This window comes from Neolamprologus brichardi, chromosome 14 (assembly GCF_056152115.1).
Source record: "Neolamprologus brichardi isolate AB-2024 chromosome 14, ASM5615211v1, whole genome shotgun sequence".
NCBI classification, from domain to species: Eukaryota; Metazoa; Chordata; class Actinopteri; order Cichliformes; family Cichlidae; genus Neolamprologus; species Neolamprologus brichardi.
The window spans coordinates 36,796,622-36,812,500 of NC_142117.1; the positions used below are offsets into that span (position 1 = coordinate 36,796,622).

Consider the following 15,879-nt stretch of genomic DNA (forward strand, 5'->3'; position numbering starts at 1 on the left):
CTAACTTCTTTTTTACTGATTATGTTTTTTTTAATTCAGTTTGAAAAGAAATATTTATAATATAAGTAATGAAAACACAGCACGAACGTGAAAAACACACAAAACTAAATGGAATTGTTAAAATAAATACAAAGTAAACAATAGTAACAGTTGTTAAAATGTCATAATCCTGAAGCCAATAAAAGTTCGGCCCGTTGTTGCCTTTGGATCACACTAGTGATGGGAATTCCGGCTCTTTTTAGGGAACCGGCTCTTTCGGCTCCCAACCGGCTCTTCAGGTTGTTTTGTTGCTTTAATTATTTTATTATCAACAATAATATAAAATTATGCCCAAAAGGAATTATTAATGTAAAAAAAACCCCATGGTTTTTAATATATCTATATATATAAATATATATGGTGGCCCCTAGAGACAAAGCACGCGCAAAGTCCAAAACGCATTTCTAGAGTTAACTGAACTTCCAAAACAGAGCTACCTAGACCACCTAAATTTACCTGTTACTACCACACACCAAATACGGTCGTTGGCACTTCCTGGCTTGTGTAGCCACGAGGTAACGCCCCCCCCCCCCTCTGCTCAGCGCAAGCACAAGGCTCGCGTGTGGAGTGAAGCGGGAAAAAGTGCAAGAGAGAGAGAGAGGGTGAGAGAAGGAAAACAATCCCCACTGTTCCCAATAAGGAGTCGGCTCGTGTTGTTCACTTCAAAGAGTCGGCTCTAAGAGCCGTTTCGTTCCCAACCGACACATCACTAGATCACACCACTGACTCCATTTAAATCATGTGGCCACACCTCACCAGAGCTCCTCTATATGTCTGTCCCTCAGGTAATTTACAAAATGTTAGCCCAGATGCTTTTCTGTCTGAGAAACTGATAAAACACACAAGGTCTTTGAGACAAAAGACCTTTTTTCAAAAGTCTTTCTGTTCATAAGCAATACTGTATTTTTGGAGTAAACATATGAATAAAGCATCTACAGTTGTTGTCAGACGTCTTTTTCCACTCATTGTAATGTCAGAGTAATTTTGGACTTTTAATGATGTATTTGGCCTGTTCTTTTCCCTGGCTGCAATGATTGTACACTATACATCTTTAAATGTATTTTCTCTGTTCCACACACGCGCAAAGTCAAATACTTTAATATTTAAGTATGAGCCCAATGAGCTGAATGACTTCGACCGGTGGCACTGACGTCACATCTCATGAAGACTCTAGAGCGGCTCTTCCTCAACCTCCTCCGACCACAGGTACAACATGCCCAGGACCCACTACAGTTCGCCTACAAGGCGGGTGTCGGAGTGGAGGATCACACTCTGTGATTGTGTCTGTGAATCCACTGTGAGCTCTCCCCGCTGTCCTCCCTTTGTGTTCAGGCTTGCCGTTCTATAGTTTAGTTTCTCCCAGTTTAGTTTCTCCTAAGTTGTGTTTTTGTCATCCCCACCTTGTGTTCTGTCTGTGTAATAAACCACCCTTGCATCTCAGTAAGTGCTGCATCCTGGGTCTCACTGCCACGCGACTGCTGCCCCAGCCGTGACACGTTTATTGCAGTATAATGCTGTAAAATTATGGCTCAGTTCTCTGGGCTTGGGTTGAGCCTTTTTTCAGACTAAGATTGTTTTCAGTGGAGAGGAACGGGCTTAAACCATGTCTGGGAAACACGTCGTAAATGATGGGTCGTTCGGCCCCTTCGTGCCCAGTCAGATCTGGCCCTGGAATATTGGAAGCAGATCCAATCGTGCAAAAGGTTTGATCACACGAGTATCTGAAAAATGTTCCTCAAATATTTTTTGTGGGGCGATGTCCTGCTGATGGAGGTAGCTGCTGTTGGGCCCGTTCTTCTGCAGGAGGATATGGTTGAACATCTAATCACCACTTCCATCAGTGGTCCTCATGCTGAGCTCACACAGACAGAACTAGGGATGGGTACCGGTATCCGGTGCCATGATGGCACTGGTTTTGACATAAACTGTAGTAACCAGACCGAAAAGAAGCGCACATACATACAGGTGTGGTGCCTGTTATCGGACCCGGAGTTTGCAACATCCCCCAAAAACCCGAAGAGGAGAGTCCTGGCCCCTAGCCCTGCCAGTGTAGCAGAAATGATGAGGATGATGACGCAGCAGCAGCTGTTCTTCTCTGCGTGAGTAGCTTAATGTTCATGTGTAATTTACGTTGAGTAGGCTAACCACGTTATTACATTAATGCATGTAAGGTGAACTAGCAAAAACCGTCGTAGCCACATGCGGCTGTCTTCTTGTTTGATGGCAGATACTCCCTTCACCCTGGCCAAAAAGGCTAAAATGACCAAAGAAAAAGTGGAAAACAGTTAAACATGAGAGGTTTTTGGACAAAGTTTGTGTTTTTTCCATTGTTTAAGCACTGCTTCCAGCCCAGAGTGATACCATATATGCCCCATAGCTGCAGAAAAGGCTAACATTGTTATCTTTTTACAAAAAAACAGCTGAACATGAGAGGTTTTTGGACCAATTTTGTGTTCTCCATTATTTAAGCACCGGCACCGTTTCAAAAGTACCAGTTTGGCACCGGATAAAACCTAAACGATACCCATCCCTAGACAGAACAACAAACAATAAACTGTGAAAAAAATGGAAAATACCAAAAATAATGTAAATCTTCTTGGCCATGAAGTTTTATTAGAAAATAAACTAAAACTTTTCATCAGTAGAAGCTCAACTACAAAAGATGACTAAGCATTCAAATGCACATACACATTCAGCTACAGTGTGAGAGAAGCTACCTCATCCACAGGGTAGATGAGCATTGATGATTCTGTAATCACCCATAAAGTGTTTGGATATGTAAGTTTATGTGTAACAGATATCCAAATGTTCATTACATGAAAAAGCTCATGTTACAGCGCTAACTGCCTCCATCAGGTTACCAGCTGCTGAGCAACATTTAGCATTTAACTCAGAAACTTCAATTACAACAAACAAGTTTTAAAATAGTAAGTTACAGTTAAAACGTTATTTGATGACAGGCACAGTGACGAGCAGTCAGTGGTTAAAAACGTTGCGTGTTGTAGCCCAAGTCCACCTGAGCTTCGTCTCAGGAGCTGAATATGGCTTCAGTCTCCTCTGCGATCTCTTCCAGGTCCGGTGACGGTGGGTCGCTCTCCTGTGGAGAGATTCTGGATCTACGCTGTCGCAGTTCACTGGGCGGGGCTTCCCCATTCCCAGGAATCATGGTCTTCCCCAGAGCCTGCAGGCGTACAACACGATAGTAAACGAACTGCGAGACAAACCGTCATGTGACACTCTGTTAGCTTTGATACCTGGTTCTCAGCCAGAGCCTCTTTAGCCATGTAGTGCTCCCTCTTTATCTTCATCTCCACCTCTTCGGACACATCAGGAACCATCAGATCTATTAAGCGGCCGATGAAGAAGACTACATGCTGAGGAAGAAAAATGGGACAAATGCCGATCAGCAGTTCACAGACTGCTCGGGGTTCAGTGAAGTCTGAGAGACACTGACCTCAAAGATGATGACGAAACCGAGCCGTATAGCGAGGAGGTGGAAGTACTCTGGCAGGTAGTCGCCATTCTCATCCCTGAACGCCCAATACCTGTGGACGACAACGACGCGTCGATCGCCTGCAGTAGGTACTGTGCTGCTCGTTCACAGCAGGTAGCTTCGACGAGTTCACGCGGCACAGTTTCACTCCCGATTCATTTCAGACACAAAGGCTCTGTGTCTCCTGCTGGGACCTAACCGCAGAGCGCCGTAAACCACTGTGTTATGACGCCAGCAGCATTTTAAATTTACAGAATAACTCAAATGAGCTGCAGTGAACATTCAGACGCTCTCTGGTTCCTCTACAGCACTCGAAACATTAACAGCAGCAGTGAATTTGTCCTCAGGATTTTGTTCCTACCAACCAAATGTTAAAGGAAAGGTGACGTCACAGACGTCGAAATGACGTCAAGATTAGGTTGTCAAATAAAAACGTAAAAAGTTGTCTGCTGTCTCTCTTCCACAGCATGTCTTTATCCAGCCCGTTCTCACTCCCGAGGCGTAACATGCCGACGTTTTGTCACGTCCCGTGGCGTTCCTGAGGAACGCGAAAGGAGACCTTCGACGTTCTTATGGTACGCGGCGGGTTATGGCTGAAATCCAGTGCAATGACGCTCCCGCGGTAATAGACGTTCCAGCCCTGTATTCCAGCCCTAACCATAACCTTTTTCCTGAGCTTAACCAGGACTTTAATGATGTTAAATAGCGTGTTTCTAAGTGATTTGAAGAAAAAGAGCGAACATGTGTAGATTGAGTCCATACGGTTCTCATATTTCCTCATTTTTCCGAGGTCGTCATTTAGGAACGTGGTGGGTAGCCGAAAACGTAATATGTTGACGATTTGTCACCTAGCGTAAAATGTTACGCTTTGGGAGTGAGAACGTGTTGCTTTATCCTGTCTTCCTTCTCTCACCCCAACCAATCACAGCAGATGGCCCCGCCCCTCCCTGAGCCTGGTTCTGCTGGAAGTTTCTTCCTGTTAAAAGGGAGTTTTTCCTTCCCACTGTCACCAAAGTGCTGCTCATAGGGGGTCATATTGTTGGGTTTTTCTCTGTATGTGTTATTGTAGGGTCTGCCTTACAATATAAAGCACCTTGAGGCGACTGTTGTTGTGATTTGGCGCTGTGTGAATAAAACTGTCTTTGGATCTCATTGAAAACACATCTAGAAAAAAGGCTTCCACCCATTTTAACCTTGGGCAGGTCCATCGTGACCGCCATGGGGAGACACGGACCATTCAGTCCACGAACTCTGATCATGACAACCACTGTGTTGTGATCATGTGGGACCAGTAAGTCTAATGTAATCTACTTTCAGTCCCACATGAGCTGAACGTAATGACAGAGCCCAGTTTGAGCCCAAACATTACTTGGTCAGGGGAGATGTGCATCTACATATAAATGATATTCCTGTTCCATTATGTGCCATATGAAGAGTCTCTAACGTGGCTGATGACCACAGAGGATGTATCAAGATGAAGTGTTGACCTGGCAGTGATGAGCTCATCAGTATGACACACACAAAGATGTGGCTGCTGACGTGGAGTTAAAACAATCAGGACACTTTGCTCTCGTTAGATTTAGTTTCTAATCAACGTTTTTGAAAACTTGACATTTCACTTTTGAGCCCAATCTCAAAGCTGCTGAGATGGTCTTGTGTGATCATATGACTGAGACTGTCCATAACTGCCCGACCGGGCGCAGCCGGCCCATGTGGTTCTTGGTGAGGGTGTTGTGGTGCAGATGCTTACCTGCAGGATGTGTTGTGCTGTTGCTGGTAGCTGAGCGGTGATGTAGCCAGAGTGAAGTTGATGAAGCCACTGAGTGTGCTGTCTCTGGTGTAGCGGTAGTACAGTCGAGGCACAAAGGACGACGTAAACGCTATGAGGAACGCCTGAAAATACAAGTTCAGATTCGTTGGCAGCTCATTTATAGGCTTATGATTTATGGCTGTGGTGCGAACAAAACGTATGTTTTTAGCTAAATTTGGAAATACAAATTGGGCTTTTACAGCCTGTAGCTGCCGTCATAGGCAACTCTCGCATTTAAGTTAATTTTATTAGATATGTAAGGTTGAAATAATTAGTAGTTGAAATATTAAGAAATAAGAAATAAATAAATAGTAATTCATGTTTTGTTCATTAGATTTATATGTTTAAATGTGTTATTTGTGCTAATTGTGCAATTAGATAGGAACCTTTTCTATAGTTCCGTCTGTTGTTGCTAAGAGGGTATTTTTTGGCTGTCACACTCAGCAAGCTAATTGAGAGACGAGCCACGAGGTTTGCACGTCTACAGTAAGATAAATAAAAGAGTGCCTTTTCTGGACCTCCCCACAACGTAAGGATTAAAGTTTTATTCCCTTTGAGTGAGGCCAATGAGGTAAATGTTTTCTTTTGTTTATTATCGTTGTATGTAAATACGCTAGTGTTGCGTGATATTCGAGTGCAATTACCGCAGTGTGAGGTGTAATGTGTATTTTATTGATCGTTTTGTTGGAATGTTTCGTTATATATAATGCTTAAGGGCTTTATTAAGAATATTCATTTAAGTTTGTATTTCTTTTTAGTTCTGATGGCATTGTATCGGCTGTGGTTGGACATCATTACATGTTAAAGCATGTCAAAGAATCCTCCTGTCCGAAATAAATGTCAGTGAAAACGCAAAGAACAAGTTGAGCTTTATTAGGACTCGAGGGGAGTAACACAGCCAAACAGGTGAGAGTGACATCGGCGGGGTTGGAATTCGCATACGCTTGTTTGCCATTCACCCAGGGACCATTTTTGATCCGAGGACACCACAAGGGTTCGTCCATACGTAAAAACACCGAAACAGTCTTACGTTGCTCAGGACGGCCATGTGTGCGATGAACTGCAGGATGGGAAACCAGATGCCGATGTCCTGAGCTCGCTCTACCACCGGGCGACGGTATTCAGTCACAAACTTCTGAGCATCCAGACGGACCTCCACCCAGTTATTAATGAGAGCGAAGAGAGGAGCGAGGGGGCACGCCGCCACGAAGATGGTGATGAACCCGAACTGAATCACTGTGAAGGATGAGGAGGATTTACAGAGAAGACTCGTATGAAACACTACATCTCCCAGGATGTGAGGATAAACCCGGGACTCACCCATCTCCAGGTATTCGCTGAAGAGTCCCTCACAGACCAGCAGCTGGTAGTCTGCCTCCCAGGGAGAAGCCTCCTCCTGCCTCTGGGCCTCCTGTCCCGCCTCCTTCAGCTGAGGATTCAGCTTCCTCTTCTGCCACCAGGACTTCACCTTCCTGCAAGTAACGAGCCCACATCATTGCAAAGCACCCGAGACTGCGCTGACACAAATCCACATAACTGTGCGTTATGCATCACTGTTCTCATGCACTTTGTTGTGTGTCTGTGTGTGTCTGTTTACGGGGAAATGAACTCCTGGATGTTGTTGATCAGCTGTTTTCCCACCATGATGACCAGCAGCTCCTGAGCCAGATCAATGAGACATCCACCTGCTCCACACTGTAACACACAGCCAGAGAGGCGGAGTTTAGTGGTTCAGCTGAGAGCAGCGTGAGTTCAGACAGGCCAAGCTCAGCTGATGGATCAGCAGGTACCTACGATAACTTCAGACATGCTGCTCTGGGTGCTTTATGTCCCACTTTGGAAAACAGTTGGAAACTGCAGCGCGTCCAAAACTGACGCACTCACAGCATCATTTAAACACTGTGTCTGACCTAAGGTCTCCATGCAGGCTGTTGGTGAAGAGATCTGACACTGTCACGGTCCGTGGTCCTGTGTGTGTGTGATGCTCGGGTAGCCACACCCCCGGGCTGGGCCATCACCGGCACACCTGCTCTCCATCGGGGTGACGGAGGCTCCACGCCAGTCCGTTAATCACCTCTCTGTGGCAACTAGACTCCCGTGAAAGCGTTGGATTAATATCTTGTTGGAGCTGCGTTAAATCTGCCTACTTGTGTCTAGGTTTCGATCCGGCGTTCAGCGTCTGCCACCTGCCTGTCCTCCTGCCCAATTGGATCACCCGGTGCGTCATCTGGCCCATACACTACCTCCTTCCCTTCTCACGGACTTCCCTCCCGAGCTCCCACTGTCCCGCTCTAATCGTAAGCCAACTAGTCTAACTCAGTCTTGATGCGTTCGCCCCGCTTCCCGGTGTTGTGCCAAAAAGTGATTTCCAATGTTTCTGTGTAATATCTTTACGTATGTTCGTAAATAGACTTCGGTGAACAGGGTTTACAAAGGGGTTATATATAGAATTAAATAATTATCTGTTTTTTCAAGTATCTTTACAACTCTGTGTTATTGTACTTACATTATAACCAATCCGGTCCTTTATCCCCATTTAAAATATTTTTACAGAACTATTGTCATATTTGCTGCCATTTCTTCTGTCCTCTTGGCCAACTTACTCTTACAAAAGACATTTTTAATGTTAATTAGATTTTTTTAACGGCATAAATAAAGGTTATATAAAAGTCACTGCCAAAATCTGATTGCGGCTTCTACCTTGTTACACTAATGTTGTTTGTGGCTCAGGATGACTTTATGTCATCCACGAGGGATGCATTTGACATATGTTTCACATATTATAGCCCAACAAGTTACTAGCAGTTTAAATACGAGCAATCAGTTTTTGGCAAATACCGGAAATCAGTTTCTGGCAGGCAATCACTTTTTGGCACAACACCGGCTCCCTGGTAATCTTCTCCCCTTTCTGTTGCAGGTCCCACGGTTCCTCGCGTGTTGTTTCCCCGGGTTTTTCAGTTCCTCATTTTTCTCCTCTGGTTTTCCCGGGTCGCCTCTTGTTGCTATAATAAAGTGTCCTTTCCTGCAAGCGTTTGAGTCTGCGTCTGGACCCTTTTGTGCACGCGCCGCGGCGCATGACAACTTCTCTGTAATCATCACATCATCATCATCACATGACCACAATCATCAACTCACGTCTTCGTTGCGGACTCCAAACAAAGTGTTGTAGTTTCCCGGGTAGCCAATGAACCTGAAACAAACAACCAATCAGCAGGTTTGACAAACCAGCCTCGGTGAGGTCATCAGTTTAATGACCAGCCTGCTCTGCGGCGGCTCTCACCTGCCTTTGAAGAAGGCGATGTAGACCGGAGACGAGTAGAAGTTGACAAACTGGAAGACGAAAACTTTCAGGATGAACATGTCCTCGTATTTCGTCTGAGTGCGATGCATCTCTGACAGGAACACAGACGTATTCTCGTTTTCATATCTTAGTGAGGACATCTCATTGACATGATGCTTATCCTAGCTGCTTACCCTCACCATGCCTAATCCTAACCCTAACCTGACCCTCACACTAAAACCACATTTTGAGTCAAAAATGCTTCAAACTTTGTCCCCATAAGTGACTGTTGGTCCCCACAAAGATGTCTAAACAAGTACACACACACACACACCTTCAGAGGAAATGAAGATCACGGCAAATTAAATTTGTCTATTTTTACCTGAACAGTAGTGAAAATGAAAAACCAAGATTACTTAGTAAAAGTTCGTTAGCAGCTGTTATTTGTTATCAACTAAAAGTTCTTAGACTTCCTAAAATATTCATTAATAAACTCACAAAGATCATGTTCACAGAGTTCTACAGTTCATGAAAATGTTTCTTTAAACGAGGCTGAGACGTGGAGGGAGACTCACCCCAGCGGGTGAGGATGTGGGCCAGGGCGGTGTAAATCCTGGACAGCAGAAGGATGACCAGCAGATTCAACACTGACCCTGACAAACTGGCTATTCTCCCAGCCTGCACACACACACACACACACACACACACACACACACACACACACACACACAGGTGTGATGGCGTCAGTGATATTGCAGTCCTCGGTTAAGCTTTGTGGACCCTGTGCCTTTTACTCACAGAGAAGCTGAAGAAGCTGTACTCTGACTTGTAGATGATGATGCTGAGGATGGTGCGATACAGAATGATGGCCGTGAGAAAAATCAACACCACAGCGACCTGCGCGGAAGAAGTCATTTCAGACCTGATTTCATTTAAGGTAGAGACACGGACAGATTCATAAATGTAGCTGCACACTGACTGGTCAACATATGGGAGAGAAATCTCATTGGCCAGATGTGGATCAGTCAAGCATGACATCAAGAACTTAATGAACCTGCTAACATGCACACAGGCAACAGCAGCTGCTTCAGGTTGGCTAATTTTCTCCTCTGCAGCAAACCCAAAATAAATGTGCTAACAGAAGAAACGTGAGGAGCCCTGCTGCTCGTCTAACGTAGCTGATGGTGTTTACATCTTTGTCACCACTGAGGCTGTGAATGTAAATAAAAACATCAGGAAGTGATTTTAAATCTCATAAATTCCGATGTTGAAGCCGTGAGGCTGTTATAGAAGCAGCTGTTCAGCGTCGTCCTGCTCAAACACAAAGGCCTTCCTGAGAAACATCTGCATGCAGCAGATGTTGCTCTAACAACACTTTACACCTTTAGCACTGATGGAGCCTCCAGATGTGCCAGCTGTCAGTTCCATGGACACTGACGCCCCCCAGCTGAACGATAGCTCTCCTCTTCAGCCCAAGGCTTCGGCGTCCATGTTTAGATGGGTCTGACCTCTGATCTGTTTTGGCCCAGAGGAGACGGCGCCGTTTGGTCACATGTGGCTTCAAGGTGCTCTGTTCTCCATCACATCCAACAGGATGTGTCTCAGTTTAAACTCTACATGTGCTACTGGGAATAAAACGAGACTTTGTGAGATTTGCGAATCATTGCATTTTTATTTGTGTTTGACTCAGTGTCCCAACTTCTTTGGAGTTGTGGTCATAGACAGTGTTGGTCAAGTTACTTGAAAAAAGTAATCAGTAACTAATTACTGATTACTTCCCCAAAAAAGTAATCCCGTTTCTTTACTGATGACTTATTTTCATAAGTAATTAATTACTTAGTTACTTAGTTACTTTTTAAAAACACGATTTACAACCTGAATAGGTGATAAAGTGATAGATCTTTCAGCCCAATTCTACTTTTTCTGCATAATCCATCATACAAAATGTAATCAAATGGAAAAGTCTCTTTTTAAAACTTGTTTTATTAGTTTTAATCTTTTAACTTCATGCATCAAGCAAACATTTAATTATCTGCAACATTCTCTGACTGGAAGAAATTAGTTTAACATTTAAACCTATTTTCTGCACATTCCAGCACATAAAATATTTTTTGTGTTTACACTCAGTCTTTCAAATAGATGCAAGTAAAACACAGCAGAAAATAAATAAAGTCAAAGACTAGCGCTCCTGTTGCTCTATTTTCACCTGTAAAGCAGGAGTGGGGTAGGCGGAGGTTTACCCTGGTGCAGGTGTGCTGCGGTCAGTGGAAGAATCCGCGAGTTTCTCTGTGAGTTTCCCATTACGTCGTAGCTACTCGCTGTTTGCTCGGAAGTTTAGGGTTTTTTTTCGCTGTAAAAAGAAGTTTTCTTCCCACGCACAATGGACACTAATGTTTTTGTCACTTTTTATGGAATCAAACTCAAAGTAAGGTCAGTACTTCCAGGCTTTAAACGCTGCACGCTCATACTCTCTCTGCACTCGATATATGATCCATTGTTGATCTGCACACAGCTGTTGTCACGAATGTCGCACTCGCTTACGTCACTGTCATGAGACATTCTCGCAAAAAAATCACGGTTTTAGTAACGCAGTAACGCAGCAATAGTAATCCCTTACTTTACTCGTTACTTGAAAAGAGTAATCGGATTACAACTCTGCCCAACTCTGGTCATAGATGGAGACCACATCACACAGTCCCTGATGGTTCCAACCTTCAGCTCCTTTCCATCACAGTGATGTCAGAACTGCTCGACATGTTGGAGGCGGGAGTGAATGCCAGCTCCAGAGCAGGATGGGGGAGGGGCCACTGTGGGGAACTCTGAGAGGTTTTGAGAACAGAAACAATGCTGCCCTCTGCTGGCAGCATCGTGCAATAATCATGTTACACCTGTGGAGGCCGTGACCTCGGGTGGACGTGCGTGTTAGACTGTGTTGGCTACGAGGACTTCAGGAGACTCACCATGATGACAATGACCATGCAGCCAGTCAGAGTTCTGTTGAATCGCTTATTTTCAGGAAAATATGGCTCCTCCGCTCCGGTCACCGGGTTCCTCATGCTCATCGGTGCCATGGCGGTGAACTCTGGACGAGGTCGCTCCTGCCAAAGATGTCAAATTCACAAATTCACAAACCTCCCGAAACGATCCACTGGTTAACTTAGCGACGGCTTCGCACCTCGATGTCCTGGAATTCGGAGCAGTCCCAGCGGTGAGACAAAGACGAACATGTTCTCTTCCAGTACTCGAGGAAGGTGATGGCCCACAGAGACATGAAGACACTGAGGAAAACGGTTCCTCCGTTATCAAACAGCAGACCTGCCTGCACAGACACAAGCAGCCTGTCAGAGTGGTGGCTCAGTAACATCAGCCTGTGCTGGTTTCCAAACATTTAACTAAGGGGCCGCTCAGAGGACCTGATGAGGTCAGAGGACCTGATGAGGTCAAAGGACACAGTTGTCTACTGCTGCCCACTCTTAAACTGCCTGATGAGCCTCAGTGTGATCTGATCTCTGTCAGCTGAGGTCTTTACAGCTGCTCGTTTCTCCAAAATCAAACACAAAAGCCCAACAAACATCCAGGACCAGATATGAGGTTCTGCTGGAGGTTTCTTCCTGTTAAAAGGGAGTTTTTCCTTCCCACTATCGCCAAAGTGCTGCTCATAGTTCAATTCAATTCAATTCAATTCAATTTTATTTACATAGCGCCAAATCACAACAAAAGTCGCCTCAAGGCGCTTCATAGATACAGAGAAAAACCCAACAATCATATGACCCCCTATGAGCAAGCACTTTGGCGACAGTGGGAAGGAAAAACTCCCTTTTAACAGGAAGAAACCTCCAGCAGAACCAGGCTCAGGGAGGGGCGGGGCCATCTGCTGTGATTGGTTGGGGTGAAGGACCCAGGACCAGATATGAGGATCGTTGACCTCAGTGTTGGAGAAAAGCTGTGAGCCAGCGATTATGAAAAGAGCCCGTGTAGAACATGAAGAGAATATGTCAGGACTTTCTTCTTGTTTTGACTTCTTACCAACAAAAAAATCTAAAAAATATTCCAACAGAAGATTCCTGGCTTGCAGACGGCACCGACTTAATCTGCCAGGCGACGCATCAGGAAACAGAAACCTCTGAAGAAACGTCCACGATCCATCTCACAGAGATCAGAGATGAGTGATGCATGAATATTTGCTGGGATAAGGAACATGGCTGCTTTGCCTCGCCCTGTGTTTTCCCAGAGAACTGAAACATTTAAATAAATGTGAGCGGTGTGGTGGTGGCAGCTACCTTGTAGGTGACGCAGATGCTGGAGTAGTTCCAGTAGGAGCAGATATTACAGAGCGGACACATGATGAAGCTGTTTCCGCTACCACACAACTCGTTCCTACAAATTCAAACAGACAGGTGCATCAACCATGACGCATGAGCGCGTCCTCACAAACTGCTTTCAAAATGAACGCTGATGATGAGTTTGTACTCACGCCGGAACGTCGGTGGCCACGAGCCAAAACCCGATCAGGAAGATCACCGTCCCGACGACAGACGCCGGCAGCAGCCAGCCGGTGTAGAAGCCTGCGTGCAGACACTGTGAGACACTTGTCACCAAATAACGGTTTAACACCCGAGGTGTTTTCCTCATATTTACCTAACCAGGCAAAATAAAGCGCGATCTTCTCCCCAAAGTACTCCCTGATGTGGTCCAGAGGTTGGTAGCGTCTCCAGCAGGACCACTGGGCCCAGTAAGCATACAGGATCTGCCTCAGGCTTAAACTCTGGGGACTGAGCGGGGGGGTCGGCAGCTGATAATCTCCCTGCAAACATCGTGTCAAACATCAGCCTGGGCTTCAGTCTGGGAATCACAGACCGGGCTCGTGGTGTACATCTCACCTCGTGCAGCGGGTAGGCGGCGGTGAAGACCTGCTCGTTCACCAGACGGTCGACGCCCACCTCCCCGTTCTTCACCGAACCGTATGGAGTCCTGGCTAAGATCTCATACAGCTGGAGGGACACGAGGGTTTCAAGGAACTCAGCTTGCTTTAGCTAAGCTAGCATAACCATGTCTAGGGCTGATTATGACAGGGCTGAAACTTTTAGCATTAATAGAAATGCAGAGCCTCCAGGACAGAGCCCTGCAGAACACCACAACCACAGAAACATGTTTGTGTTGTTCTCGGGAAACTTTAGTGGATTGTTCAGGAAGTACACACTCATAAAATAAAGTGCTACACACACACGGACATTTGTGTGTGTTTGTAGAGTTTGTTTGAGGAGGAGGCGTTGCCGCTGCCAGCATCCGTCTGTTGACCGACACATCCTGGATCTGCTCGTTCACTGGTATTTCTGCCTTTGAGCCAATCAGAGCAGCTCGCTCTCAGCTCAGATTATTGAAGCTGTGCTGGAAACTTTCCCAACACGACCAAACACACAGTTCCCGTCTGCCCGGGTTTGTAATGAAGCAGCACAAGAAATCTTAAATTCACACTTTCAGGTTCTTTGGATTAAAAACTCTTAGATGTTGGTTTGTGTTTTTGTTTGAAATATTAATATTTATTTGTCTGTTTCTCTGTTCTGGATTTGTCCCCTGAAATAGTCAAACTATCCTAAAATACACCATAAATATTCAGTTTTCATTCCTACATGCACCACAGTGAAGCACGGCCACGAGTTCCTCGTTTTCTTTACTCACCACCTGGTGTCTCTGGGTTGTCTTGAAGAACGTGTCTTTGTTGTCGCTGCCCAAAAACCTGCAGGCAGGAAACAGGGAGAGTGAAGGAGGAGGAAGAGGGCGACACGGGACACAGGTCCTGAGTGTTTGTACCTCTCCAGCTTGTTGGTCCTGAACTGGCAGGTGTAGTAGTCGGGCGGGGGGTTGGGGACGTCCTGGGACATAAGGTTGGGAAGAGACAGCTTGGACAGGATCTGTTCGGACCAGTTAACGATGGGGGCGGTGACTACCTGCAGGAGGACAGAGGACACGCCGTGAGATGGCTGCTGAGCGTGAGGACGGCGGCAGAGGACGTGGGCTGTACCTGCAGTGGGGCTCTGAGGCTGATCTCCTCAGCGTAGTAACAGAGCACGCTCCACGGAGCGCTGAGGAGGACAAAACAGATCCTCTTCTTTGTCTGGAGGACCTCCTTCTGCAGAGAAGAAGAAAAGAGCTCAGCGTCCTTCGCCTCCTTTCAACATCACCGCTCCAGGACCCGTGACTCATGTAAACAGATACCTGAGTGTGGTGCGGTCAGAGGTCAAAGGTGGGAGTCTGGTAAAAGAACCTTCAGTTGTGAGCAGCTGCATTCATGCAGCGGACAACAGTGGCGAACATCGGCCACCATATGAGGACATTTACCTTTCTGTTATCTTTCTGTTTTATCTGAATGAGTTAACGGCACAAAAACAAAAGGTCTCGGCTGTAACATCACGCATCTGCAGATCTGCAGGATAAAGGTGCAACCAAATGCTCTCGGTGCAGCCTCGGTCCCGTTTTACAGCTGATATTCGTGTGTCGGAATGAATCTTTTAAAACACAACTGAAAACTTAGTTAGTGATTTATCGGATGTACACTTTGTACTTTTATTGCATTTGCAATTCTAACCTGTTGTGTTACTGGGTACTCACGGGTTAATTAGTGCTTTGTTTTGTCTGGAAATGTATCTGTACCCATATGTAATTAATTTTATTTATATTTTACTATTGAGGAACACTTTGGAGTACCTCTGGTCTTTTCAATGAGCTATAATATAAATAAAGTATTGATTGATTGATTGAAAGGTGCATTTAGCTGCTGGTTAGCTTCCATCCATCGAACAGAAACACATAGAAGCACATCATCAGTAAGCCAATGATACAATAATGTCTGTTATTTATTTCCTGATATCCAAAGTGAAGGTGGCATGTGGGTCATGTGACAGTTTAGTTTCACTTCCTCCATGTTTGCCTTACCTGCAGAATCACCTGTGTTTGTTTAGCTTACCTGTTCCTGCAGAAGTCCAGAGTGTCTCAGTCTTTTCAGAAACTCCTCCCTCCACCGGCGGTGGGCGGGGCTAACACCCACGCTCTCCTCCTGCATGCTCCTTGGCTCCTCCCACACCAGCACAAAGTCTGTCCGAGAGGATCACAGGTTTGATTCCTCTGCTAAACACACTGCGTTTGGAACGGTATGATTTTGTTTTCTACTCACCGACCCGAGTCGATCCATCACTGAAAACATTCCCATACTCAGGCTGAACTGCATTCTGGGAAATAATAAAACCTGTCAGACTGAAT

At 45.5% G+C, this 15,879-nt stretch overlaps 1 protein-coding gene across 1 annotated transcript in view; it reads right to left on the bottom strand.

Moving 5' to 3' along the window:
• Positions 1 to 2,632: 2,632 nt before the first annotated feature.
• The window catches only part of ano7 (anoctamin 7), an 18,644-nt gene continuing 5,397 nt past the window's right edge, over positions 2,633 to 15,879 (bottom strand). Inside the window, exons 3-24 of the mRNA XM_087851747.1 lie at positions 15,794 to 15,848; positions 15,587 to 15,714; positions 14,645 to 14,752; positions 14,434 to 14,570; positions 14,302 to 14,359; positions 13,503 to 13,613; positions 13,261 to 13,426; positions 13,097 to 13,187; positions 12,903 to 12,999; positions 11,798 to 11,941; positions 11,583 to 11,720; positions 9,421 to 9,519; positions 9,198 to 9,300; positions 8,623 to 8,734; positions 8,478 to 8,532; positions 6,940 to 7,037; positions 6,663 to 6,814; positions 6,373 to 6,578; positions 5,283 to 5,425; positions 3,494 to 3,584; positions 3,294 to 3,413; positions 2,633 to 3,220 (exon numbers count right to left, since the gene is read on the bottom strand). Of these exons, the coding sequence (XP_087707873.1) occupies positions 3,068 to 3,220; positions 3,294 to 3,413; positions 3,494 to 3,584; positions 5,283 to 5,425; positions 6,373 to 6,578; positions 6,663 to 6,814; positions 6,940 to 7,037; positions 8,478 to 8,532; positions 8,623 to 8,734; positions 9,198 to 9,300; positions 9,421 to 9,519; positions 11,583 to 11,720; positions 11,798 to 11,941; positions 12,903 to 12,999; positions 13,097 to 13,187; positions 13,261 to 13,426; positions 13,503 to 13,613; positions 14,302 to 14,359; positions 14,434 to 14,570; positions 14,645 to 14,752; positions 15,587 to 15,714; positions 15,794 to 15,848 (2,565 nt within the window). The 3' untranslated portion in view covers positions 2,633 to 3,067. The remainder of the gene's footprint in view (positions 3,221 to 3,293; positions 3,414 to 3,493; positions 3,585 to 5,282; positions 5,426 to 6,372; positions 6,579 to 6,662; positions 6,815 to 6,939; positions 7,038 to 8,477; positions 8,533 to 8,622; positions 8,735 to 9,197; positions 9,301 to 9,420; positions 9,520 to 11,582; positions 11,721 to 11,797; positions 11,942 to 12,902; positions 13,000 to 13,096; positions 13,188 to 13,260; positions 13,427 to 13,502; positions 13,614 to 14,301; positions 14,360 to 14,433; positions 14,571 to 14,644; positions 14,753 to 15,586; positions 15,715 to 15,793; positions 15,849 to 15,879) is intronic.